Source organism: Falco rusticolus, chromosome 5 (assembly GCF_015220075.1).
Source record: "Falco rusticolus isolate bFalRus1 chromosome 5, bFalRus1.pri, whole genome shotgun sequence".
In the NCBI taxonomy this organism is placed as follows: domain Eukaryota; kingdom Metazoa; phylum Chordata; class Aves; order Falconiformes; family Falconidae; genus Falco; species Falco rusticolus.
Genome location: NC_051191.1, coordinates 58,092,221 through 58,117,179, shown reverse-complemented (window position 1 = coordinate 58,117,179; position 24,959 = coordinate 58,092,221). Strand labels below are relative to the sequence as shown.

Sequence of the window (24,959 nt, the reverse complement as noted above, 5' to 3'; positions counted from 1 at the left end):
AGGACTGTTGAACATGAAGGGCTCTATAGTAAGCGGCAGGGGGGCCACTGGCTGCCCTACAGACCACCAATCATTTCCCCCATTTGTAGGGCACAGACCAGGCTTCCCTCACAGCTGAGACCAAGGCAGAGGTGTTTACCAGCAAGCGCTCATGGTGCCTGGCAAAAACCATATGCATGCAGATCACCACTAGCAGACGGGAAAGGCCCTAGGGGAGGCAGGAGAAGGGATGAAGGGAGGGGTGGTAGGAGACAGTGCAGGCTGGGACAACTGACACATTTCTGGGGGACAAACACAGTCCCTAGCCTCCCCTGGGGGAATCCTGGCCCTGCCCTCTGCCACAGGATCTGGCGGTCTCTTTCTGCACTTGTGGAGCTGCCAAATGGCTGAGGATGGGCAAGGGGGGAGGTGGCCCCAATACACCTTTAGCGCTCTGAGTACAGCCTGATGCAAGAGTGTGGAGGATGGTAGCTCTGGACAGGCTCTCTGAACTGTTGTACTGAATTCAAAGGAATCTGAGAGACAGAGATTTAGAGAAGACCCCTAAGCTGGCAGGAGATTATGGCTCTATAGGGATGGCCTGTGTTGAGAAGGAGGCTCTGTGAGGCTTTTAGTTGGGGAAGCTAAAGAAGATCACCTGAGGACCTCTCCTCTCCTTCTGAGATGTTTCCACCGAAGGAAGGAAGGAGCATTGATGAGGGAAGGCGTAAGGGAGTAGTAATTGTTGGGACTCCAAGCCATTTTCTTTTTGTGTTGGTGGCCGTTCCTCCTCAACCCCAAACCTGTGTTCATGTCTTCTCATTCTTCAAAGGAGGGTAGAAAAGCTGGGTCAGGAGTCTGAAAGACTCTGAAGAGGAAAAAACTTCAGCTGGTTACTCTGACACTCAGATCCATCAGGCACCATCACATGTGTGGATGGGAAAGGCACTCTGGAAATTCATGGAGCTCATAGCTCCAAGGAAGGTGGGATCCTCAGTTACTCTGTACTCCCAAAAGAGTGTAGCACAGCTCTTGTAGCAATGCCACACAAGCAACCTGGCTGGAGTGAGTGGAAGCAAAAAGGGCTTAGACCCTCTGAAAGCTCACCCGTCCTTACATGCCAGGGTAATTCAAAGAGCAGAGGGAGAGAAGGGCTGATACTGTGTGTTTTCTCTTAGGGCTCACCTGTATCACCCATGTGATTGTGTGTTTATTTTACTGTTACAAATGGTAGTGCTGCTTTGGGTTCAGCATAAGCTGGGCTGCACAGACAGGGGGTTGGCTCTGGGCTGAGGAGCTTGCTTCTGTTTGTATCTGTGCCTAGTGAGACTAGGAGTGTGAGCAAGCAGTCACTGCGGTGGTTGTGGATTTGGGCTTGCAGAGGACCCCAACACTGTGAGGAATCACAGCTTTCATCTATAACAAGAAACATAGGATTACATATCTTTATATTTAACGAATCCGGTGAGATCCAGAGGATGATGCAGCAGCTGGGCCAAAACAGAGACCCACAAACCGATCCAGAACTGTTGACTTTATCATGTATTTCTACAGCTTTGACAAGTTTGGTTTCAAGTGCCATGGCAACAGGAGAGGGGCACATTCTCCCCAAAGAAACTGCTAGTGTAAGAAGGGCAGTTTTTCAGGGTGGTGAGCTTTTTCATCTCTGGCTAAGAGTGCAGCCTGTGAGGGCTCATGTCATCTCAGGATCAGGACTAAACACGGCTTCCTGCCTCACACTTCCCAATTTCCAGAAATAATTCTCTTCCTGCTACCCTACTTATATACTCTTAGACTATTCACAATAATCCCTCTACAGTTCTAAATGCCACAGAGGAAGAATGGAACAAAGGCAATGCAAATGCCAGAATGTCCTGTGTGACTGCTTGTGCTGTGCCTAGATGCTGTGCTGAGATTTCATCTTTCCTACAAAGAATCATTAAAAATGGTAATACAAAACAAGCGTACAGAATAAAACCACTGTGGCAGGTTTTTACAACAGGCGCATCTTACTGAACAGCGCAACACAGAATGACATCTATAGAAGAGTAAGGAGAGAGAAATTAATAGTCTGGAGGAAATAGAGAGATTTTAAATTACATTTTAAATTACTTGAAATGAGAAGCTGATGAGACAGGGAGCTGCAGGAAGTCTGCTTCCAATGGCAAACCAAGAGTGCTGCTATTTGTGGAGAGAAGGGGCAGTGCTGTAGGAAAAGAAGGGGTACAAGAAAGATGCAGGAAGGGAGATGAAGGGCACAAAGTCGGAAGCAACTCCATGGGATGGTAATGGAACTGAATAGAGTGTTTGTGGTTTGAGTGCTGCAGTGGAGCTTTTCGGTCCATAGGAGAAAATCAGACCACGATAGTGTACGAAAACTGGTATCTGGGAATCTTCATCCAGGGGAGACCACCTCAGAAGGAGCTGCTGTAATGAGATGTAAAAGAGATGGAGTTCGTGCAGCTGTATTCACAGGCAGAGCAGAGGTGTTAATAGGCAGATGCACCAGCAGAGGAGATGTTAGGAAAAATAAATTGAGGTTAGGGTGATGATTATAGAACTGGAAGACAACGGGGCAGAGAAGATAGAAGTGAGATATGATGCAGAAAGAGAAATCAAAGTTAAGAGATTTCACTGGAGAAAGTTGGAAAAGTCGCATAACTATGGTTAGACAATGAGAGGGTGTGATCAGAGCAGTAATCACTGGCATCCAAAGCTGAGGGTCCCAAAGCACTTTAGAAACATTATTCACATAATATCTGCATGCTGCTGGTTTTCTAAGATCAACTTACAAACTAAACTAGAAAATTAAGGAAAGAAGATTTCTGGTTTTGCCAGAGAACTTCAGGTGGAGATGATAGAGATGGAGATGAGATAGAGATAGGGAGATAAATACAGATGGAAAAAGCCTCAATGGTCCTCTCTTCTTATCTTCAGGTTCATATAACTTAAAGATCAACATAAAAGACAGTTTAAGCATTGAATATTCAAATATTACAGAAGAGTCATCTCTAATATAACACTGTGACCAAAAATGAAGAAAGAAGAAGGGAGATACAGGTAACAGAGGTCTAACAATTAAAATTAGTAGGTTTCCATGCAAAAGTGGTGCTGGTGCTGCCCTGAATGCATAAAAAAATCCTGTGTCAGGCAGGAGTGGAACTCTGGCAGGGACCAAATATGAGGTTATAAGGCTCCAACAGTTAACTCCCTCAGTTTCTGACCTATATCCTCTTCCAAGCTAAATGTTGTGCAAACAATTCGTTTAGCCTCATAACACTCTTATAAAGTAACACGGTCATTAGTTTGCAAAGGCAATAAGGCACTGAAAAATTCAGAACATGATCACAAAGCCCCCCGAAGTGAAAGTTTTTGCACTGATTTTAGTGGGATCTGGGTGCTGTTATAAATGAGTTGGTTACTCATGGATACCAAAGAAATCTGTTCCAGATCAAGTCTTGAAGCTAGAACTCCTGTGCTCTCCGTGCAAGACTCCTTTTTTCTTATGCAACCTTTTCTTCCATTGAATGGTAACCTTTGAAATGTTTGTTACTTGAAGACGGTTGGGAAAAAAAAGTGTCATCTCATGAGCCCTACGGGTTGTTTACTTCAAAAAGGGAAAGGCTTCCTTCTTTACCTGAAAGAGATTGTGGGAGAAGACTGGGATTCCCAGGATGAATTTTCCACCATGATGAATTTCTGGGATGTGAACTGTTTTGCTTCCCTTTCTCTTTCCATGCTGTGCTGAGGTTTGTATGTACAGCAGCCTCCTAATCAATAGGAATAGAAAAAAAAAAATCAATGCCTGAAACCCATTAGCTCTAACGGAGGGCAGGCTGCTAACAAGCCACTCTAGCTGGAATTCCAGTATTTGGTAAAATATCCTCAGTGAGAATATATGCATAAATATACATGCAAACTTACTGAATAAGACTAGCAGAGAAAATAAGTTGTAAGAACACGCTCCTCCCACCAGCATGTCTATCCCCACATATTTGCCTAGCTATGGTAAAGACACTATGCCCACCCACACACCCCCAGATACGATCCTTCATACTTCCCCACTCCTGAACACACATTTTTCTGCACTTGATCTATAACCTCAGGCTACCTTCATGCTGGATCATCTTCAGTATAAATAAATACTTGCCTCTACACACCCTTACCCCTACACAAACTATACACCTTAGAAATTCAATTTGAGACCCACTTACTCACAAGCATACAGCCATTCCTTCTCCTTTGCTATATCCCCACATCCTTCATGGAAATCCTCTTTTTAGTTCCCATTCATATCCAAAACCCGGCACAGATAGTTCCCACTGATACCCACATGCTCCCAACCCTGGAAGCATAATCCAGGAAACAAAAAGTTGGTGAAAAGATTATGGCACAGGTTTTGCAATCAGAATCTGCTCTAAGGTCAAGGCATGGGGAAAGGGTCTCCAGAATGGATCAAGGAAGCAATGGGTCTCACTGCCCATTGTGTATGAAACACGAGCACAACTAACTGTCTTGCTCCCAATAAAGCCTTTGTCCATCCATCCACTGACTGTAACTAGAATAGATTCTCACTCCTGATCTGCCTCTCATGGAATGGATGGTCTCTCCTGGTCAACTTCAGGATCCATGAGTTAAAAAAGCCAGAATTTCTTGACAAACTGGTGTATGAAACTCCTGTGAGGAAATGTGCATTGGCTGTGGTTTGGTTCTTAAAGAAGAAAAAAGCCTATTTGCATGTAAACATAGCAGTAATCAGAGAACTGGAAAGAATAAAGCAAGAAAGAGGAAAGCCTTGGTTTTTTCTGAACTAGAAGGTTTTCAGAATCTTCCGGAAGCATTGGTACAATGATAAATGCTGAAGGAAAGGTGAGGCCTACAGTGAGGATGGATTATGTTGACACCGATTGATATTCCATGATATCAGGCTTTCTTCCAGTGTAAAGGGCACAGATGGGGACAGAGAAGAAGATCCTGTGCAGCCTTATCTATTCAGTATCATCATCTAAAGCCAAAATCCAGCCCAAACATGAGCTTTTGCCATCTGGCCCTCAGCAGCCACAGAAGCATCACTGGGGCTGGGGCAGAATTACTCTCCTAGGTCTGGTGGTACTGACACAGGTAACCCTTCGGAAAGCCAGCTAGCCATACACACTTTTGTCTTCTTTAAGACATCCCTAGCTCTTCTTCTGTCAGACTGTTTAGGGTATCAGGGGAGAAATATTGCACTTCTAATTTCTCTGATGCTTGGTAACAAATCAGGGTTAAAAGACACTTTTGAAGGAACATCCTGAGAAAAACAAGAGAAAGGGCTACTCTCTGGGATAGGTTATTTAGTCCTACTGACTTTGCATAGGGACAAATGAAGAAAAGAACGTATCCCAACACCTATTCAGGAGTTCAGTGAGTGGGAAATCTTAGAAAATTCAAAATCACCAAGTCCCACTGATGTCAGTAACAGACTACCAATTTTAATGTGAGAAGGGCTTGTTTCTGTAGTCTCACATAATCAGGGAGGCATCCCATGAGATGTACATGTACTTTAGACACTGTTTCAGAGAAAGCCAGCTGGTATATTGTGTCCACAGAGCTATTATATTAATTCCTAGGATTTGGTTTTACATTACCATTGTAATGGTTTAGGATCCCCAATGTGAATTCTTATAGAGGAAGTAGGTTAAACACCTCAGATTAAGGCAGTCATATGCTAGACTGGAGCATTATGGTGATGCACAGAAGAGTATACCATCGATAGAAATTGTAGAGAGGTGATATTCTCTGCCTTGGTAATAGAGGCCTATTTTAACAAGAAAGCAAAACACATATGTCTATTTAGGCTTCTAACTCCATATTTAGACATCGAAGAACTGCCCTGGTTTTCAGTTGTGCTGAGCAGTCAGCATCTCACATTGATTTTGCAGAGGTGTAGAGGCTCCAAATACCTCTGAAAATCTGAATGTCTGTTTTGATGTCTTAATGTCAATTTAGCAGATTAACTATGACCTCATATAACAACAAAATTTTTAGTAGAAACAAAATCAAAAGTCCCAAGGCCAAATGCTGGGCTCATCAGGATTTGCCACTTCCAGTCATTCGCTGCAGCTACTGACCACTTGTGAAAATTTCTGGGAACAGTCTGAAAGCAGAATTTACTCATACAGTGGCAAATCGTGGGCAGTGAGGAGTCTACTGCAGAGCAAAGCAATTCCCAGCAGTACTTGGCTCGTGCAGCTCCACCAGTCCAAGCTCAGGGCCTTGATGATGCCTCTCTGCTGGCCATGTGGGTCTCCTTGGCAGCACCGACCTCAGCAGAGGCTGGCCAACACTCCAGGCCATCCTCCAAGGGTGTGGGGTTATGGCTTTCCTTTGTGGTTCTCTAATTTTTTGCTCTGTTGTTGTCTGCTCTGACACAGTGAGCAAGTCTGGCAGGGGGCATGGGCAAGCGTATCTCAGCCATGCTCCCCACTACATGTCAGGGGCACAGGAACATGCACGGGAGAAGACAGCTCAGAGCAGGAAAAGGGAATCTCAGGCTGGTTATTCCCTGGGTTAGGGGGTGGCTGGGAGATGAGCAGTCCCCTGTGCAGAACTGGTCCTCCTCCCACGCTCACTACTACTGCACTCTTTGACAGGACACATTTCCAGGTTGCTTGTGTCTGTTAGATAAAACTATTCCATTGCCATCTTCCCAGTAGCCAGTCTGAAGCGACAAAGCACTTCTCTATTTCACAGACCATTGGGACTCTTCTCTGCAACTGACCTATATTAGTTATAAGCTTCATTCGTTCTGGCCTGCACTCCTCTCTCTTCTCCCACATGGAGCACATGCACTGCTCCTCCCCCTCAAACAAACACCTTTACACATCCAAGGACATTGTAAAAATAAAATGATCACAACCTGGCCCTCCGGGAACCTCGGTTTTACAGTTTGTCCCGCTCTGATGCCAACAGAATTCACAACCCAGTTCAAGAGAGACAGACAGTGAGTGAGAGAAAGCAGGCAGACAGGCACAGACAGAAGGAGACAGAGGAATCAGGGAGAGATAAAAAGGAGCAGAAGAAAGGGAACAGGACAACTGGAAGGAATAAGCTGCAACAACAAGGGAAGGCGTGTAAACTGGGAGTCTAGAACACAACAGAGAAAGGGGGATGGGGTTACAGGAAAGGCTAACAATTTAAAATGATAGAAAGTTGAAGGAAGAGAGAAAGGAGGAGATGAAAAAAGGCAGAGGAAAGAACGGAAGAGAAAACAAATGTTCAGAGGGGAGGGGGGGACGTTGAGTCAGGCAGCAAAGCAAGGTGGTGTCTATGACACAAGGCAGAAGAATTAAGAAGGTGCCTGTGAATTTGGGCACTTCTGTTTCATGTCTCCTTTTCCACTGAGGATACGCTGTGAAGAAAAGGGCAAGAGGAGGGGGGAGAAAAGGATAAATAAATGCCTGAGCTGCCATCTTAAACAGCTCCTAGCAGTCAAGCAGGTACCCTGGAAACAGGCGGTCCACAGGTTGCAAATGCTCAGGTACACATCGCAGTTCAGCAGGCAGGAAACAGTCTGCGTTAGCATGGTGGCATTTACACTCCCAGGTCTGCTGGGTTTCTCCGGGCACTGGCAATGAGCCCTGCATACATAAAAATGCTTCTGTCTAGTATGGGGAAATCGTGCTCTGATCTCTGCCCTGCGCCCTCTCTCCGGTCCCCATAAGAAAACCTCAGCCCCAGACACATGGGCGCTGTTAGTCTCCCTTCTCCTCATACGAATCCCCTGCCAGCCCCCTGCCTGATCCCAGTTCTTGTCTGCACTCCAGGGGCTGCCTTCCCTTCCCGTGCCTCTCTTTTCACCATGGTTCATCTCCAGCCTTGCTATTTTGTTCCTCTGCTTTATCTCTCTCCTCTTTCCCTTTGGCTCTTCTTCCTCACTGTCATTCGTTCACCTCCCCCTTACATACCCCCCTACATACACCCCTCCCCCTGCCCCATTTACCTATCTGTAGTTATCCACTTACCTATTACTGTAGTACCTAGCTGACACACATCTCTCTCCCACAATCCATCCATTTCCACATCACACACCTGCCAAATCTGCCTCTTTCCTTCCTTTTCAGCCCTTCTCTCACTGTCCCACACCCAGTCCATTTCTTTGTCTCCCCCCACCCCAGTTCTTCTGTCTGTCTTTCCCTCTCCACAGTCCATTCCTCTTTCCTTCTCCCCCACTCTGCCCATCTGTCTGCCTGTTCCTCCTTCCCACAGTTGTCTCCAGCTGATACAAATGTACCCCAGTTGCTCCTTCTCTCCTTCTCCCCCCCCTCCACACATTTCATCTCTTTGTGTCTCCTCCACACCCAGGTCCACACTTGTTCTCTCTCCCATACTGAGAGGAGGCGGAGGCAAAGAATTTGCTGCTGACCGCTGCATTGCTAGGAGGCAAACACATGGCCGGCCTTGTGCAGGCCAGTTTCTGCCTGAGTGCCCCAAGTCACATATCCCCAGCATCATCTCCGGCACTGGGAAAACAGATGGTATAATAAATGAGTGCAGTCTGATAAAAGGAGGAAAGAGTGCCTGCCTTGGATGCCCCTCACCCGTGCAGAGACACACATCCAACATGGGCACAGCTCTCTCACTCCTGTACCCACCCAGTTTCGGTGCCAGAAGTAGCCAGCCAAACAAGGCACAAGCTCTGGGAGAGGAGAGGGGTAGGAGAGGGTGGTAGTGCATAGAAAGACCAATGGGGTTTTTCTGACAGCAGTTTATAATCCCAGCAAGAAAAGTACGTGGGGGGATCTTAAGGTAATGAGGAGGGCTGTTAGCATGGAGAGGTGTAGCAGAATTGTGGGGACGTATAGTTACAAGATGTCCCTGTGCAGAGACAGTTAGGAGGAAAAAGGCAAGAGGTGTGGACAGTGTAAAGGAACCAGGTATCAAAATGGTTGGGGACTGAGATGGCATCCAGTGATCACTTCTGCCTTGGTGAAGAGGGAAAGCCACCCTCCTGGCAGTCTTAGCTGGGAGGGCCATCAAGGGCAACTGACTTACTCCACATGAGGGAAATATCCCCAGGTCTCAATAGGTGCAGAAACTAGAGGATAGGGTCTGCATTACTCTGCTTTTGCTCTTACCAGAACTGTCCTCCTGCCTTTACCCAGTTTCATGACATTGCCCAAGAATACTCATTTACCTCCTCCACCACCTCTCCAGACATCTGCATCCAGAGACTTGCAGCATCCTTTCCTCTGCATTTACCTCAGTTACAAGAAACCCACACTTGTTACCCATTTCCAAACGCACCAGCATTCCTTCCCCAACTAACATTTTCACATTCACTGTAGCCTGATCTCTCTCTGCTGACAGCAGCACTGAAACACATTATCTTAACCCTATAAGACGTCTTTCCTGGATACTCTGTTCTGCTGTCCTTACAAGCTGATTTTATGCCTGATGCTTCAACTGCAGCCTGAATTTCAGAACTTCCAGTTTCACAGTCCCCAGACTGAAACCACCCAACCTCACAAAACCACAGTCCTAGAAATAGCATACACTGGCCACGCACAACTCTTAGACTGAGAGAAAGTGATGCTCCACAAAAATCAAAATAAATTAGCACAAGCAGAGAAGGGAAACCAACACATAAAAGAGATTCCTCCCATGCACAGCGAAAAGCATTTTTTATTGTAGGTAATTTTATTCATGAACAGAGTGATTTCTATCTGTTTTACAATGACCTCACACAATAGTGTTTTTCTGTTTTTTGAGGTTAAATACTGATACCCTGAGGAGACCTTCTGCTGTATGAACTGATTGTGAAGTTTTTGTTGTGAGATGTTAATGCTCAAGTTGTAGAGGGCACTTCTGCTTGGTCAGGTGAGGTGCAGGTTCTGTGTCCATTCCCTGCATAGATGAACATAATATACTCGGGATGCTGCAGCACAATTAGGCATAAATTTATGCATTGCCCCCTCCCCTCACCAAAGGAAAAAAAAAAAAAAGAGTTTTAAGCAAATAGATCACCCCACTTTCTGGCAAAAGAAAACAGAGATAGCGCTGGAACTAATTTGTGTTTTAAATGATACAAATACATGTGGGTAACAACTGTAGGCGTCTATTTCCCTCCACTCAGAAATCCCCTCGGACGAACTGTACTTGATCTGAATTTCCAACACCTCTTCACACTCTTCCACCCTGATAGTCTGGTAGTGTCCTTAGCTTACCTACTCCATCTTTTTCTGGTCTCACCTGCTCCAGCCACTGCTCCTCACAGCATCACAGCTTGCTGTTATTATCTCTCCACACTACTCCTAGGCTTATCATTCTGGATTCTCGTAGTTGCCCTATCAAATCCCAGTGTCAACCCTGTCATGCAGACTTCAATTCATTCTGCCTTGTTCTAATGCAAGCCCTATGTCTTGAACCTAACCCAATGGCTACCACTGACCTTACTCATCATGGCTCTGAACTCCCCAAACCGACCTTGGCCGGACATCTTGGCCCTGAAGATCTCGGTTCAGTTATTTATTCTTACCACCTGCCCTCCCACCTGCAGTGTCATCCAGCTCTACCCTATCCTCATTTTCCCTCAATGGCTCATGCAAAAATTACTCGTCCTCCCACTTTATTTCCATACATCATTCTACAAGCCAGGAAAAGCCTTAGGTCTTCCCACCCCTAATTCCCACCCTCCCACTCTGCCTCAGCAAATCCTTTGGGCTCTTCCTGAAGAGGTGTAGACCCCACTCTTTTCCTACATATTCCTATTCCCCTACTGCTCCTGCGTGTCCCATTTGGGACACAGCAGCCAACCATTTCTGCCTTTGTACCTTTCTGCTCACTGTCCCTAACATGAAGCCCTCATATCGCATATTTTTCCAGTACTTGTGCAGAAAGATTACAGGCTCCACATTTCTCCAATTGATGCATATCTGGCTGGAGGGAAACTCATCAAACTGACCCCAGCCCTGACCCCAGCCTGACATGTAGGGTCTGTCACATTTCCCTTTTAAACATTGCCAGATTTGGATTTGATCTCAGAGACCAAGAAAGAGAGCAATTCCAGGCTTCTCTTGACAAACAGCTCCAGGGGAGGAAATATGTGAAGCTGTGACAGAAGAATGAGAGAAAGACCCCCAAGGAGTAAAACAAAACAAAACAAAAAATAACAACTCCAAGTCAGAATAAGAACAGCCAGTGTCTGTGAAAGTTACACTGCGGCAAGCTCTGAGGAGCCAAGACGAGGCTGCCAGGTCTCAGCGGGGGGTCTCCTGCCAGGAAATTGTGCTCTAGACTGAGCAACATCCCCGTCTCTCAGGTGGCTTCGACAGGGAGTCACAACAGCTAAAGAGCCCTGAAAAGACTTGAGATTGTGTAGCGCTCTTCTTTCTCCCTCCCCCAAGCATTGCTGTTCCGGGTCAACAAAGCGAAGGGCAACTGGCGCAGAAGACATTGTTCTCAAGGCAAGATGACAGCAGGAGGAGGAAATAGGATGCGAGAAGCAGAGAGATGATGTGCCCTTAGGCAAAGAGAGACATTGCAGGGCCCAATGTGGCCCTTGAAGAGATCCTGTTCAGACTCCACCTCTGCTGCAGAAGGTCCTAGAAGTCCCTTAGCCACAGCTTCCATGGAGTACCGTCTGCAAGATGGAAAAATTACTTGCTTAGAACAAGCAGAGGTGGATATTCTCCATCAAGAAGTGGATATGAGATAGGAAAAGAAGGACTGAGAAGGCATGGGGAGAGAGGAGTCCCATCATGCAGGTGTCAAGAACAGGAACGTCCTGCTACTAGCAGATAATCTGCCATCACACTGCTGGCTTTATACAGGCAGATGAGACAACAACCGCAAGCAGCTGCCACCTGAACATCATAGATACAGTAATTATTACAAGCAGAGCACAGTGTCGAGCAGGGTATGGACCCCCGTGGATCTGTGTAAGCACCAGTAGAAAGCAGTTGCTGCCTCCAGAACAGAAATGCAGTGTTTTCCCTGCTGTCAGCACCTGCGTCAGGCTCCCGGTTTCTCTTGAGATACAGCTCTTAATTGGGATAGATTGTACGTTTTCTGCTGTAGCCCAGCCCAGCTCCCAGTTTAATTGCTAGTTTATGACTTAGCCTGTTTTGTGCTTTCCACGCTACTTCTTTCCCCACTTAATCTAATAGAATTATAGAAAGTATTGCTGGGAGGACCTCAGGATGCCACACAGTTTATCCTTCTGCCCCAGGGCAGTATTTCATTTTCAACAACATCATGTGTCTTTTGCTATCAGGTCAGATTGGTCCAAGATGTATAGTGGGTAAAGAAATGAAGCTTACCCAGGGGAGCCAGTTGGCATAGAAGACTAAATCCGGCCCTTTAAGTCACTGAAATTGTATTAGAAATAACCCTGGTCCAAATGGTGTCATGTATCAGATCAGTTTTCTGAAAGATGTCCTTTCTTAAGTTTTAATTCTCTAAAATGAACAAATCTCCAGAAGAAACTGTTCTGACAGCCCCATTTCAGTATATTTAATGCTTTATTATGAACAGCAGTGACCACTCCATTATTAAGACTTATCATTGTTAGCAGATCTTATCACAGTATGATCACCTTTGAAACTATTAACTCCCACAATAAAACCTGATCTTTCTGGAATTTTACATTCTGCATTTCACTCTGCAGTAGAATATGTCTGGCAAGACAAAACAAAACCATTAAAGCATCTTTAATATGACAACTTTACACAAACAAATTTCCAGTAAAATTTGTGAATGTCAGAAACTGTTCTTAAGGTTCTTTCTTCCAAGACAATTTGACTAAAAATTCCACTTTTGTTTTCTTTCATCTATTAATCTCTCTAAGAAGAAATGTCTTGCAGCCTTGGGAATAGATAATGCAGAAATTAGAAGGATAAAAAAAATCAGCTGGTGATGTATCAAGCTAAGTAAAGCAGGGCACAAGTATAACAGGGATTCTGTGCAGTAGAACCATGAGGACCAAAGGAAAGGTAAGAAGGAGGGACTCCCAAGGAGGAAAGAATGTTTTTGTCTCATCAAACAAGCAAACAGGAAAAAGAAGGACCATGTATATTTTAAAAACAGTTAAAGGCCTGTTTGTTTCCTCCCCCTTCTTTTGAAATTTCAGTTCTGGTTGAGCTGGGTCTCTTCTGGGTTGTAAACACCCATGCTGAGCACCTGCAGCACTGCACAGCTGGACAAAGTAAGGGAGCTGTCAGAAGACAACAAGCTTCCCGGTCAGCAGACAGGCTTTCTGCCTTCCTCCCACTGTTCTCCACAGTGTCTGTAATTCAGAGTAATGCTACGGCTGTAAGCAGCAAACATGCATCCTCACCCTACAGCTGTGACCACAACAGTTACTGAACACAGTAAGAGAAACAATAATGGCTTCAGATTCTTACTCATCCTGCTTGTCCAGCTCACCTACTCACCACCCTAAACTCATTCACACATACACAAAACTATTTTCCACAACCTTCCCTTATCTGGCTCCCATGTTCTCTATCTACTCTTCACTACTAGCCTCTACCACCAAGGTCACAAATAAGCTAGGAAAATGGCAACAAGCATCACCTGCCTCATTCTGGTACTATATAGCACATTAGCCAGTAAGGACAATACAGTGTGCTTTTAAAACACATTCAGAAGGACTGAGATGGTTATTGTCAAACATACCATTTTGAAGGACATTAAATTGTGTCTACATTAGTGCTTGAAATAGTCCTCTAAAAAGCAAATTGGACAACATGCTTTAGACACAACCTCTTTTCTAATTCTAGTCATGGCCTGTGGAAAGAGGGAAAGGGGCAGTGGGTGAATCCCTACTGCTAGCTAATTAGATCATACATTTCCTCTCTCAGGCAATATATCTTTCCCTGCATGGGATGCATTTTTCTTCACTAACCTCTCAAAAGCAGCTTCCCCATAAATCACAGATCACCACTGCAAGCATTCCCTTAATGAGATCCTCCAGCTTTTGCATTCATTTAATAAAAAAGTGTTCACCAGTCTTCATCTTACTGGTGCATTTAAACTGTTTATTTGAAGGTGAGGTCCTTCTGGTGCAGAGATTGAACTCCCTGGTTAAAGATTGCACAGAATTCATTTTATTGCCCATTCCCGAGGCGTACATCCCCTCTATATACATCACAGGTGGCATACACACCTGGCATGCTATTTTCAATATGAAAAAATATCTGTCTTGTGTTGGAATCACATCATGAATAGAACTATGGGGAAATGAGCTACCAAATCAAAACAAACCTTCTTTAGTTCTTTAACTAGATCAGCACAGCATCCAAAATAACTTTTATTCTTCATAGTCAGAGGTACTAGCACCTGCAGGCAAGAACTCTACCCAGCCCCTGTGAATCAATAGACACTTGCCAGGATTAACAAGACAACCCTTGTAAAGACACAAATGCCAGTAATGCTAATCCAGTTCAAAAGAGTGAGTTTTCTAGTTACCCTAAGCCCACAGAGGAGTCCTTCCTTCTCTGGAGGAAGCAAGAGCCTTCCCAGTTCTTCTGTCATTTTTTTGAGGTCGCTTCTAGCAAAAGAACCTATTGCTTTGCTTTTCTTGTGGGCTGAGCTCCTACTTAACCTCTTTAGCTTCTGTTCATGCTCCCTGGCTAATTCCCTATCAACACACTGTTGCCAGTGAAATGAGCCCAGCTGCTTCTCCAGATTCTTGAAGTGCTTCATAAAATCTGCTACAACATCTGCAGCCATATTTCTTACGTTCAATCCGATGCACTTTTCCTAGCATTGGGCATAAAAATGGTTATAAAACACACATATAAAAGTCTTGAAACACAGATTCTTGAAAAGCCTGCCTGAAAAATCACTCAGTGCTTACACTCCAAAAAATTCAGCTTTCCCTGCCCAAAGGAGGTTAACAAAATCTGGGAGAAGAGAAAGGTTACAGTTTTGAACTTCTTGGTGTTGCACTCAGTAACAAGGCAGTACCTTACCGTGGATGCTTTCACATAATGCATTAGCAGATAGACTCTTACACATGCAGCATCAGTACTCCACACAAAAGAGAAGTTCTCTCTAGGCTTTTACCCTTTCTGATATGAAACTTCTAGCCAGACACAGCTGAGTCAGAGTAACTTAGCCAAGCTGTCTTTTATTTCCTTAGTCCTGTTTCCACTAGCAACATCAGAATTGTGGTCTTCAATATGAAATGCAAGGACAAACAGGGAAAGTTTAACAAGAAGGAGGACTCTGATTCTAGTAAGGGACTGAGAATTGAACCTAATGAGAACATAGTATTGCCAAGTTCAGCTGACAAAAAGAAAATTGACATAAAACCACCTAAGATGACAAAGACACGAAGAAGGAAAGATAATTTGTTTTAAAATTTGGACTCATGTTTAGAATAAGAGAGGTATCTTACTATCTGACCCCATTTTGCAGATAAGCCAATTTGGATGTGCCTGTAGGAAGTCCTGCTTGCTTCAAGAGGTAGCTTCTTGAGAAATCTTGTGACCTGGGACCAGCAGAGGGCACTGCATTACCAAGTGACAACAGTACAGTCGCCAGACAGTTCCCACCGGGCAGTGAAAGTGAGCCACATTGAAGAAAAGAACCAGATTCTAGAAGTCAGAAACATGTATTAGTCATCAGCATATCAGTCCTACAACTGATAAGGGTAACACTGTTAAAAAAGGTCTAAAACTCTGGACACTCCTAGAAACACACCTAAATCCAGCTTGGTCCTTGCACAACTGAGTCTCCACACGTTGATTTTTGGGCACAGGCCTCCTACAGAAAATGCTTTTCTAGCAGCAAGGCCAAATCGGTCCTGCCCTGCAACATATGTATCAAGGTTGGGTTGCTTAAGTTGAAAAACATTCTGTCAGCTTCCTCTCACCTTCTCCAAACCTCTAAGTACTTGCTTGTAGCAGCAGGAAGTCTGCTCAGACAAGAGACAAGACAATATCAAAGCAAAAAGCTGGCAGTTTCCATTCTGCCCACCCCTTTTACTCCCTGCCTCCTCCAACCTAGCAGACTTCCAGCGAGCAGAGAACCAAGTTAGAGGACATGAAAGGAATGCTGAGGTAGCAACTTCAGAAGAGTCCTTCCACTTGCTTATTTCTAGTTAATTTTGAATTATCAGAAGATGACCATGAAGAAGCAAATAGCTCATCTTTTTTCTTCTCACTGTATTCCATCCTGCAGGATTCTGGGCACCTGAAGAAGCTTAGAAGATAAATAACTCATGCCAGTCACAGCCCTCAAGCTAGTGAGTGAAAAGTTTCCACTTTCTCTTTGTACAGTTGCTGGAATGACTTTGCCAGGATGTGGAAAGGGGCCTCAAAATTTTTCATCTCCTTCTGTAAAGAAACAAGAAAGTTGTGAATGACAGATGGAATAAGTATTTGACTATTTCTGCTCTAACTGCTTCACAAAAGACAGATTACAACTGAGGGCGAGTTAGATGACAGACAAGTGGAAGGGAGCCCCCAGTTATCTTTCTCTACCTGAAAGAGAAGATAACTTCACAAACACCCACTTCCACAGATGGTGAAAGGAGCAGACACTCACCACTGACATCTCACAGTATTCCAGGCCATGTTTCTCAGCCCACTCCTGTGCTTGTTTCTGCTCCACAACTCGACGACCAACTAGGTCTGTTTTATTCCCCACTAAGACACCTACAGAAAAAAACATAGGAAACAAATGGAAAACAAAAACGTTTTGATTTTCCTTGATTGAAACAAAGGAAAAACAACAACCCAGAAATGCTGACTTGTTAGCAATAAATGCTGGAACATTTGTAAAAGTAGCTGAAAAAGTTGGAGGCATGGAGAACAGTCTACAACTACCTAGAAAAGGTTCCACAAAGGAAACATACTCATGCCTTATCTGCTTTGTGATAAAAGCAAATGAGTTGGAAGAAGCCATGCCTGCCCCTGGCTTAAAAGCAATGCTCTATGCCACATCTTAAGGGGAACAACTGCTGTCATACAAGAGAAGAGCAGATAACAAGAATCTCACCTATTTCTTACCTGGGATGTGCATTCCAACTGCGTGAGCCCTCAGCTTGTCCAACCACTTGGCACAGTTGTTGAAAGATTGCTCATTAGTGACATCATACACAAGGCACAGGACGTTGGGTTGCTCCCACTGCACAGCAAGAAAGGAACATTGTCAGCTCTAATGAAACTGATGTGGTCAACAGCCAGTCTGTAAACAAGGCATACACAGATGCTAAGACAAAAATAAAAAGCCTAACACACAGGAATCCTGTGCCCTGGCTGAGGTCTCACATTTCAGTTGAGCTGACTAAACGGGTAGCTGGCACTGTGAGAGGTGGTCTTGTTCTCTTTCCCCATTCCTGTCTGTACAGTCCTGCTCCTTTACTTGCACTGGCTCTGGCAATCATCTGATCCCTGGGGAAGCTGATTCTTCATGCTGAATCAGCACAAAATTAATCCTAGAGAAAAAAGTAGGAAGATTTTCTTCCAGTTTGAGCCAGTTTCTAGAGGGGCCCCTTGCAAATCAGACCTAGTGCAAGGACAGAAGTGGTATTGCCTCTTGTGGAGCAGTGAACCATTAGGTTGAGTTAGCCATCTGTGGTGGGTTGACCTTGGCTGGACACCAGGTGCCCACTAAGCTGCTCTATCACTCCCCTCCTCAGCAGAACAGGAAGGGAGGGAAAAAATAAGATGAAAAAATATAACTTGTGGGTCAAGATAAAGGCAGTTTAATGAAGCAACAGCAAAGGTTGTGGGCACGGAAGAAAAGGAAAACAAAATACATTAATTCTCTACTTCCCATCAGCAGGTGATGTTTGGCCACTTCCCAGGAAGCAGGGCTTCAGTACACGCAGCAGTTGCTCCGAAAGACAAATGTTGTAAATAACGAATGCCCCCAGTTCCTCCTCCTTTCTCTTAGCTTTTATACCTGAGCAGATGTCATATGGTATGGAATATCCCTTTGGTCAGTTTAGGTCAGCTGTCCTGGCTATGTTCCCTTCCAGGATCTTGCCCATCCCCAGCCTACTGGTGAGGGGAGTGGGAATGTTGGAGAGACAGCCCTGATGCTGTGTAAGCACTGCTCAGCAGTGGCCAAAATGCCACCTTTCTAGCTACCAATACAAAGCACAGCACTATAAGGGATGCTGTGGGGCTCAGCCAGACCCAATACACCATCTTAAAAAATTTCATGTCAATTAATTGATTCTACCTCTCAAAATGAGATAACACAATGGAGAATTGTACAGGCAAGGACACAAATGTGTGAAGGAAAAAAACAAGGGCAGTATTATGCTCAAGGACAAGAACGAATCCTGTTGGATCAAACACATCACTATAACACAAAAAAACCCCACTGTTGGAGTAGCAGCAAAATAGCTGTTTTTCTAAGGAATAAAAATAACTTTAACCGACAGTAGACAGCAATTCTCAGTTAAACATCACCATTTCTACTGTAAGAAAACTGAATGACTATCTGCTTTTCTTCCTCTAGAAAGTAGTTCTAGTACTTGTACAAGTTTTAGAAAGATAGAACAGGATGCATTGGCAACTGAGGTAATTGCTCCCATTTACACTAAAGACAAAGTATGCTACATCTGCCAGACTGGGGAGTTCAGATCTTCAAAGCAAAAGCACTTATTTGGAGGAAGAGGACTGTTACATAAGACTTACCAGTTTCTCTAGCATTTCAGAAAATAGATCTTTTCCTGCAGAGTCAAAAATGAAGAATTCCTGAAAGTGGAAGCAGAAAGAATGCTCTTGCCATAAAAATGCAGTGTAGGGCAAGGTTTTGTAAGTAAATACTGGAACTTGTAACTCCTATATTTTGTTCAGTACAGCAGTGTTGCATCACTAAGGGGCAAGCTCCCTGCACTGAGAATACTCCAATTCAGATCGTATGAGAAAAGAAATAGGTATTTTCATGTATACCCAATAAAAGGGTTACCTCCAAAGCCCCAGGTTTGGTTTCCATCCCTGCTGGAAACAGAATACGTGGAGCAGGACAGTAACCTGCACTATCTATACAACATTATACATATGGTCTACATTCCACTACTGAGAGTATAGGGCATTAAGGAAAAATAGCATGTAAGTTCCAGCTTCTGTAGTTCTAAGAAACATGAACTAAACCTGAGTGCCCTAAAGGACAAAACAGAATCCGAAAAGCTGGCAACAGCTTTTGTTTAAGACATCGTGTTGGATACAAGTATGTAAAACTTATATTTTTAAAATTAAACTAACCCTGGAGTATCAGTGATTGTACATGATCAGCCTCATTTCCTTCATGCAACTTAATGGCCTGATGAACATGCACAGCAATCTTCCACCAGAATGAGACTAAAATGAGGTTTGAGCTCTGGATATCTCTTTCTGACCCAGTTTATGTCACAGAAAAACTCACCACACTATCACTTGTCTCTGGAACCGATACAGCCTTCACCAACAGTTCTATGCCCGTTGTCTGTCAAGAGGAATCAGGAAAACAAGGATCAGAAGAGTTTTTAAGAGCCTGTCTGACTGCATACCAACTGTGCATTGGATTGAGGCAATTCTTGTGAATCATTACAATCCCATCAAACATAAGACTGCTGGGAACTCTGCAGTCCTCCTCATAGTTCTGGTAACATACTCCCACCTACATGTCAAAGCCACGTAGATTTGCTCAGAGCAGGGAAAAAGACAGAAAAGAACCAATGTCCATCGGTTTGCTTATATACAGCTAATACTCTTAGCTGATATCTGCAGGGCTATGTTCACTATCACGCTGCTCTAAAGTACGCCTTAGAATGTTTAGCACCAGCCATGTGATCAACTAACATATGGGGCTGAAGTTATTTGTGCCTCTTCCACCTTTTATCTCATTCTGCTTTGTAGCTTGTTTGTTTGTTCTATTTCTATCCTTAACTTCTGGTTTCCATCTTTATTTCAATGAATAAACATATTTTAGGGTTTTTTTCTCCACACTCATATTTTCCTTTTTTTACTTTACTTATATTTACTTTTATTTTTATCCTGCTTCTGATTAGTCATCACCATTGATTCTCACACTGAAAGACTGCAAACTGTATCCTCTTCATCTGGGAACAGTTTCTGTAGATTATAATTATCTTGGGGCTCTGCAGCACATCTTCGTGTTTGCATAGTGATAAGCGCACTGTCCACACGCACATTTAATAGTTGGAATTAAAAGCTTTCTCCTTCAGCAATGCTTTTTCACAGAGCACTCCCTAAAGGAGGAAGCTCTCTAACACCACAAAACCTTGTGAAAACATTGGTTCAGCAGGAAAACTACAAAATTAACTAAATTACTCTGCATTAAATTTCAAAACCAGCACCCACATAATATAAAGACTTACAGAATGTTAAATGGCTTCTATTCAGAATCTAGGGTGTAAGAGAAAGAAAACCCTGTAAGACTCCACCTTGAATGCCTCAACTTAAAATCGTAGTATTTATTTTGTTCTAGACTTTCTTAGTTTTCTCATGCAAACTAGAAAAATGTTGGATACCAGTTTGAGGCTGTTGTATGCTTACCAGTGTGTAGTTCTTCTGAAAATGAGCCCCATCATTGCGGAACATCTGGGCTAGAGCACTCTTCCCCACAGCTGGATCTCCTGCAAAACCAAGAACATAAAAGATTTTTGTTTCATCTTAGAGAATCTTATTTTCCCTCAGTTCTTTTACTTCATGCCATAAGAGCTCGAATGCTCGAACTCTGAATACAGGCAAGATAACTGTCACAAGAAGCACAAAACAATCTAAAATCCACGTGAGGAAATTAATACTGCCATTATGACATCAGATTTCTGCTCTGTGAACAACAGTGAAGGCCTCCCAGATCAGAGTGGAACTGCTGTTAGCTCTAAAATCTATCTCTACTCTATAGCCTTTAACTAAAAATTAAAAAATCCCAGATATGTTATCATGTAGAGAAAAACGCAATGTGATAGGGAGACTGGGCTACATAGGAAGCTATTTCCTCTCAGATTACTCGTTTCCCCAGATTCAAATCCTTGTTACATACTGAGTTTAGGGAAGAGACAGGTAATTTATTTACTACAAAGCTGCTTAAGTTGGTAACATTCCTCGATGAACTCTTCTTGCTGACCCTGCTAAGAGAGTAACTCTTGCTGACTCAGAGCTGCTGGTGGCTCATTAGTTGCATCCTAGGCAAAACAGAAGCAAATGTCATTTAGCTGGAGAAAAAGAGCCTGCTGATTCATCCCTATATGGAAGGAGAACCAAGGGGCTTTACTTTTTGCTCTTCTACAGCCAAGGCTTTCTGGTACGGCTTGCACAACACTTTGGGCAAACCTGGCAGCTGCCTGGTTTGGCCTACTGTTACAAAACTCCATCACATCCAAAGCAATGGCAGAGAACTGCAGAACTCACATATGCCCACATTACTCCAAGGAATAACATCATAATTCTTGCAAAACAAAGACTTAATGTTCTCCAAGGGCTTACTCTCTCTTCACATACTGTCTCACTACCCTGGATAGTACAAAGGACAGGAACCAGGAATTAAATACTGCAGCGGTTCTAGCTTTACCCTTAAAGGAACACTGCTGGCAGCTAAGCTTGGAATACAAGTCTTTTACATTATGTTGTTAATAAATAAACCCAGAGAGAAGTACATTGACCCTATTACAGCTTTCTAGATGTTGTTTTGAAGGAAATTGGTGAAGCTATCTGCTCACATAATATTATAGAGGAGGAAGGGTGTTTTGGATAGTGACAATTGCTCCTAGATGCATTAACCAAATGTAGCTCTTGTTTAAACATTTTCAGCATGCTTGCTTACTTTGAGCTGAGCTGGGCTCATAATATTTAGACAGGAAAATCTGGTAAGCCAGCTTGTTTGTTCCCTGATCAGTTCAACTTGTGCTGAAGACAACAGTCTGTTCTGAGTGGAAGCTATTCTGTACTTCAATAGACAATTAGATCTGTCTTTGTAAAATGAGACAGAGAAGCATACATGCTCTAAACTGTGAACGCATCATCCAGTGCAAATTCTTAACTAATGTGTTGCCGTTCTTCAATTTGACAGCCCCAGTTGTTCTTGCCTTCTTATTATTCTTTGCCATCCTCTTAGCCCATTAGATCACTACACTTTCTCAAAATAAGTTTCCTTGCCCTTTTCATTTAGCTTGGTCTCATCTGCCAGTACTCCCACAGTATTTACTCCATCCATATTTCTGTTATCCTGCCAGAATCTGTAGTGTGTCTAAAATGCCTGCTACTGCCAACTGTCTTTCTACACCAAAAACCTTTTCATAGTGTCTCCATAGTAAGTTCAAACAACAATATCTTCTGTGTGTCTGTAAATTACCCTTGAGATAACACAGCAATCGCTTTCTATTGTCAAGTTAATAGTCTCTCTTTTGCTAATAAAAGCCCTTTTCCCCTGTTGTTCTCTTTGACCTTTGTGTAGCTCCTGTGAGCCACTCTGTTCTTCATAACCGTTTCCTTAGGTACACAAGAATTCCCTATTCTATTTCTGATGTTTTTCTCCTACCTATGTAATTGCATTTTCTTGTTCCCTTTAGGTTGTTGTGGTTACTCATCCCTTATGTCTCTTTCACAATATTGGTCTCTTCTGCAAGAAAGAAGGTATTTTGCGTGGTCTGCTTCATTGATTTATTATTTTTAATAATACATGGATATTATTGTAGCACTTAGGAGAACTACATATGGGACAGGACCTTCTTGTTGGTTGTGTTGCAAACAGAACTGAAAAGGCAGCTCCAGACCCAATTAGGATTAAGCACATAACTAGGTCACCCAGAGAAAATCTATGTGAATTTAGAACAGTCATGGAATTGGCCTTCCCTAACACTAAACTGCAAAACTGGAAAGATCTAAGCAAAGCCTGTGTATTGGGACCTGAAAACGTTGAAACTGGAAACCATGTGTAAGTTTCAGATCTGGAGGACAGGCAAGATACTCATGCTGTCCACGATAGCTGTCAACAGAGGCACGAGGGAGATTCATTCTGGCGCATTTGCCAAAGACCACACTGGCTTTGTGCAAGTTATCTGCTTCTGAGGTTAAAAAAAAAAAAAAAAAAGGCAAACATTTTATTCTGGATGAAAGAAAAGAGGATTGCAACAGAGTTAAACCTGGGAGTTGTCTGCCCAGAAAGGTTTTATGGATTTGTGCTTCTAGCTGAGGCTGCACAGAGCTTCAATATAGACAGAGGGAGGAAAAAAAGAAAAGTTTTCTTCCCCTAGTGTTAACAGTCAGCTGTACTTATGCTCAGCACCTCCATAATTCATCCTGACTAAACAGCCTGTGTCTTCACCTCACTTTTTTTTTCCAGGTTAACCTTCAGTTTGCTTGGGGAAAAAGATGCCTCTGTGAAGTGCACACGCTTCACCCTTCTATTCTTTGCTAAAGCTCTACCTTTCCATCACACTCTCAGAATCACCCCAGCCTCTGACGTGATTTTTTCTTCTAGCACAAAGGGAGCCTCCTGTCTGAGGCAGGCCTCGGCTGTCCATCCTGCTGTCTTCACACTTCTCCCATGTTATGCCCACCTTTCCACACTGGAGAAACACTCTTTCCTTTCTTTCTGCCTTCCTTTCAGATCCTGTCCTTGCATTTCAGCCGGTCCAGCCCCGCTTCACGCCCTCCCTCCACGCAGCTCGTGATTCTCCACATGTGGTGGGAGGGGAACGACACAGGGTAGCTAACAACAAGCACTATGTCCACCGTTCCCGAGGGAGCCGAGGTCCCCACCTCTCTCCTGTCGCCTCTTCCCCCACCTCTTCTCCGTCGGGGCGACTCCTCGACGCGGGGCCGAGCGCAGCCAGGCCGCCTCCCGGCCGCCACCACCCGCCGCTCCCCCCGTCGCTGACGGGGCCCCCAGCGCCGCCCCGCTGCCGGCCTCGTCTCACCCCACGGAGCCCGCTCAGGGCCCCCGCGGCCAGCGGGGCCGATGGCACCGCCCGGGCCGCACTCACCTGCCAGGAGGCACTTGGCAGCCAGCTTCACCATCGCCCCGGCCCGGGGAAGGCGCCAGCGCGACAGGAGGGCAGCGGCTGCCGTCGCCGCGCTCTGCCGCGGCCTTAGCAACAGCGCGGCCCTAGCAACCGAGCGCCCCGCCTCCTTGGGGAGGCGACCGCCCGCCCAGCTCGGTTGGCTGTTAGCTCTGCTCATCAATGCTACCCGGAGTTGTTATTGGGTCACTTGACTTTTCCCGCCCACCAAACGTGCTGTCATTCAAACCCGACCCCCCGGCCCTTCGGGTAGCCGAGGTGGGCAGCGCGCTCAGCGGGTGGGGCCGTGGTGTTACGGGGACAACGGTGTCGTTTCCGCGCAGCAACTAAGTACGCTGTCAGGGGCCGGCTTCTCATTGGGCAGAACGCAGGGGACCGTGCCACGGGGCGCATTAACCCACCGGGGACAGGGCAGAAAATAGTAAAGTTACGGGCAAAGAGCTACGTGATAGGGGTGCGGCAGCACCAAGGCGGGAAAAGACAAGTGATCGCGAGGGAGAGCAGCCGCCATTTCCCGCCTGTGCCCCCGCGGAGTCCGACCTTCCGTTCGGAGCGCCCCTCCGCCGGCACGGCTGGGCGCCTTCCTGCGCATGCGCGCGATGCCACGTTCAGCTGTGTCGTCCCCCTCCCCCCACCCCCGGCCGGCGGGGACGCGCGGATCGGCGCGTGCGCCGGCCGTTAACGGCGGGGGAGTTGCGCGTGCTTCGGCCTGTTGCCGGCGGGTGGGTGTCGGTCACGCAGCGGCGGGGGCGCCCGCAAAGGGGGAAGGTGCCGGCCGAGGCCTGTCACCGTCTGCGGGCCGAGGCCTGTCACCGTCTGCAGCGCCGCGCGTTTGGGGTCGCTTTTCCCTCAGGGCTCAGGCGGGAACCGCGCCCCGCTTTGTGCTTCGCTGCGGCTGCTTCTGAGCCAGCCCCGCATCCCCGTGTGCTTGTAACTCGGGCACCGACCCCGCGTCGGTCGGGTCCGCTCGGTTAAAGCAGCCGGCTGAGGAGGCCTGCGTGTCCAGTGTGGA

At 45.1% G+C, this 24,959-nt stretch overlaps 1 protein-coding gene across 2 annotated transcripts; it reads right to left on the bottom strand.

Annotated features, from left to right (window-relative positions):
• Window positions 1-9,622: 9,622 nt before the first annotated feature.
• IFT27 (intraflagellar transport 27) lies at window positions 9,623-24,047 on the bottom strand. Of its 2 annotated transcripts, XR_005104551.1 has the most exons (8): window positions 23,912-24,047; window positions 20,481-20,560; window positions 19,348-19,407; window positions 18,618-18,677; window positions 16,977-17,094; window positions 16,513-16,622; window positions 15,667-16,301; window positions 9,623-15,560 (listed from the first exon to the last, which is right to left on the bottom strand). XR_005104551.1 is itself a non-coding variant. In XM_037389808.1 (7 exons), the coding sequence occupies exons 1-7, from the start codon at window positions 23,943-23,945 to the stop codon at window positions 16,203-16,205; spliced, it is 561 nt and encodes a 186-aa protein (XP_037245705.1). In that variant the 5' UTR covers window positions 23,946-24,047; the 3' UTR covers window positions 9,623-16,202. The 2 variants fall into 2 exon arrangements, 1 of the variants encoding a protein (XP_037245705.1); XM_037389808.1 differs by having other exon boundaries at window positions 9,623-16,301.
• Between the last annotated feature and the right edge of the window lie 912 nt (window positions 24,048-24,959).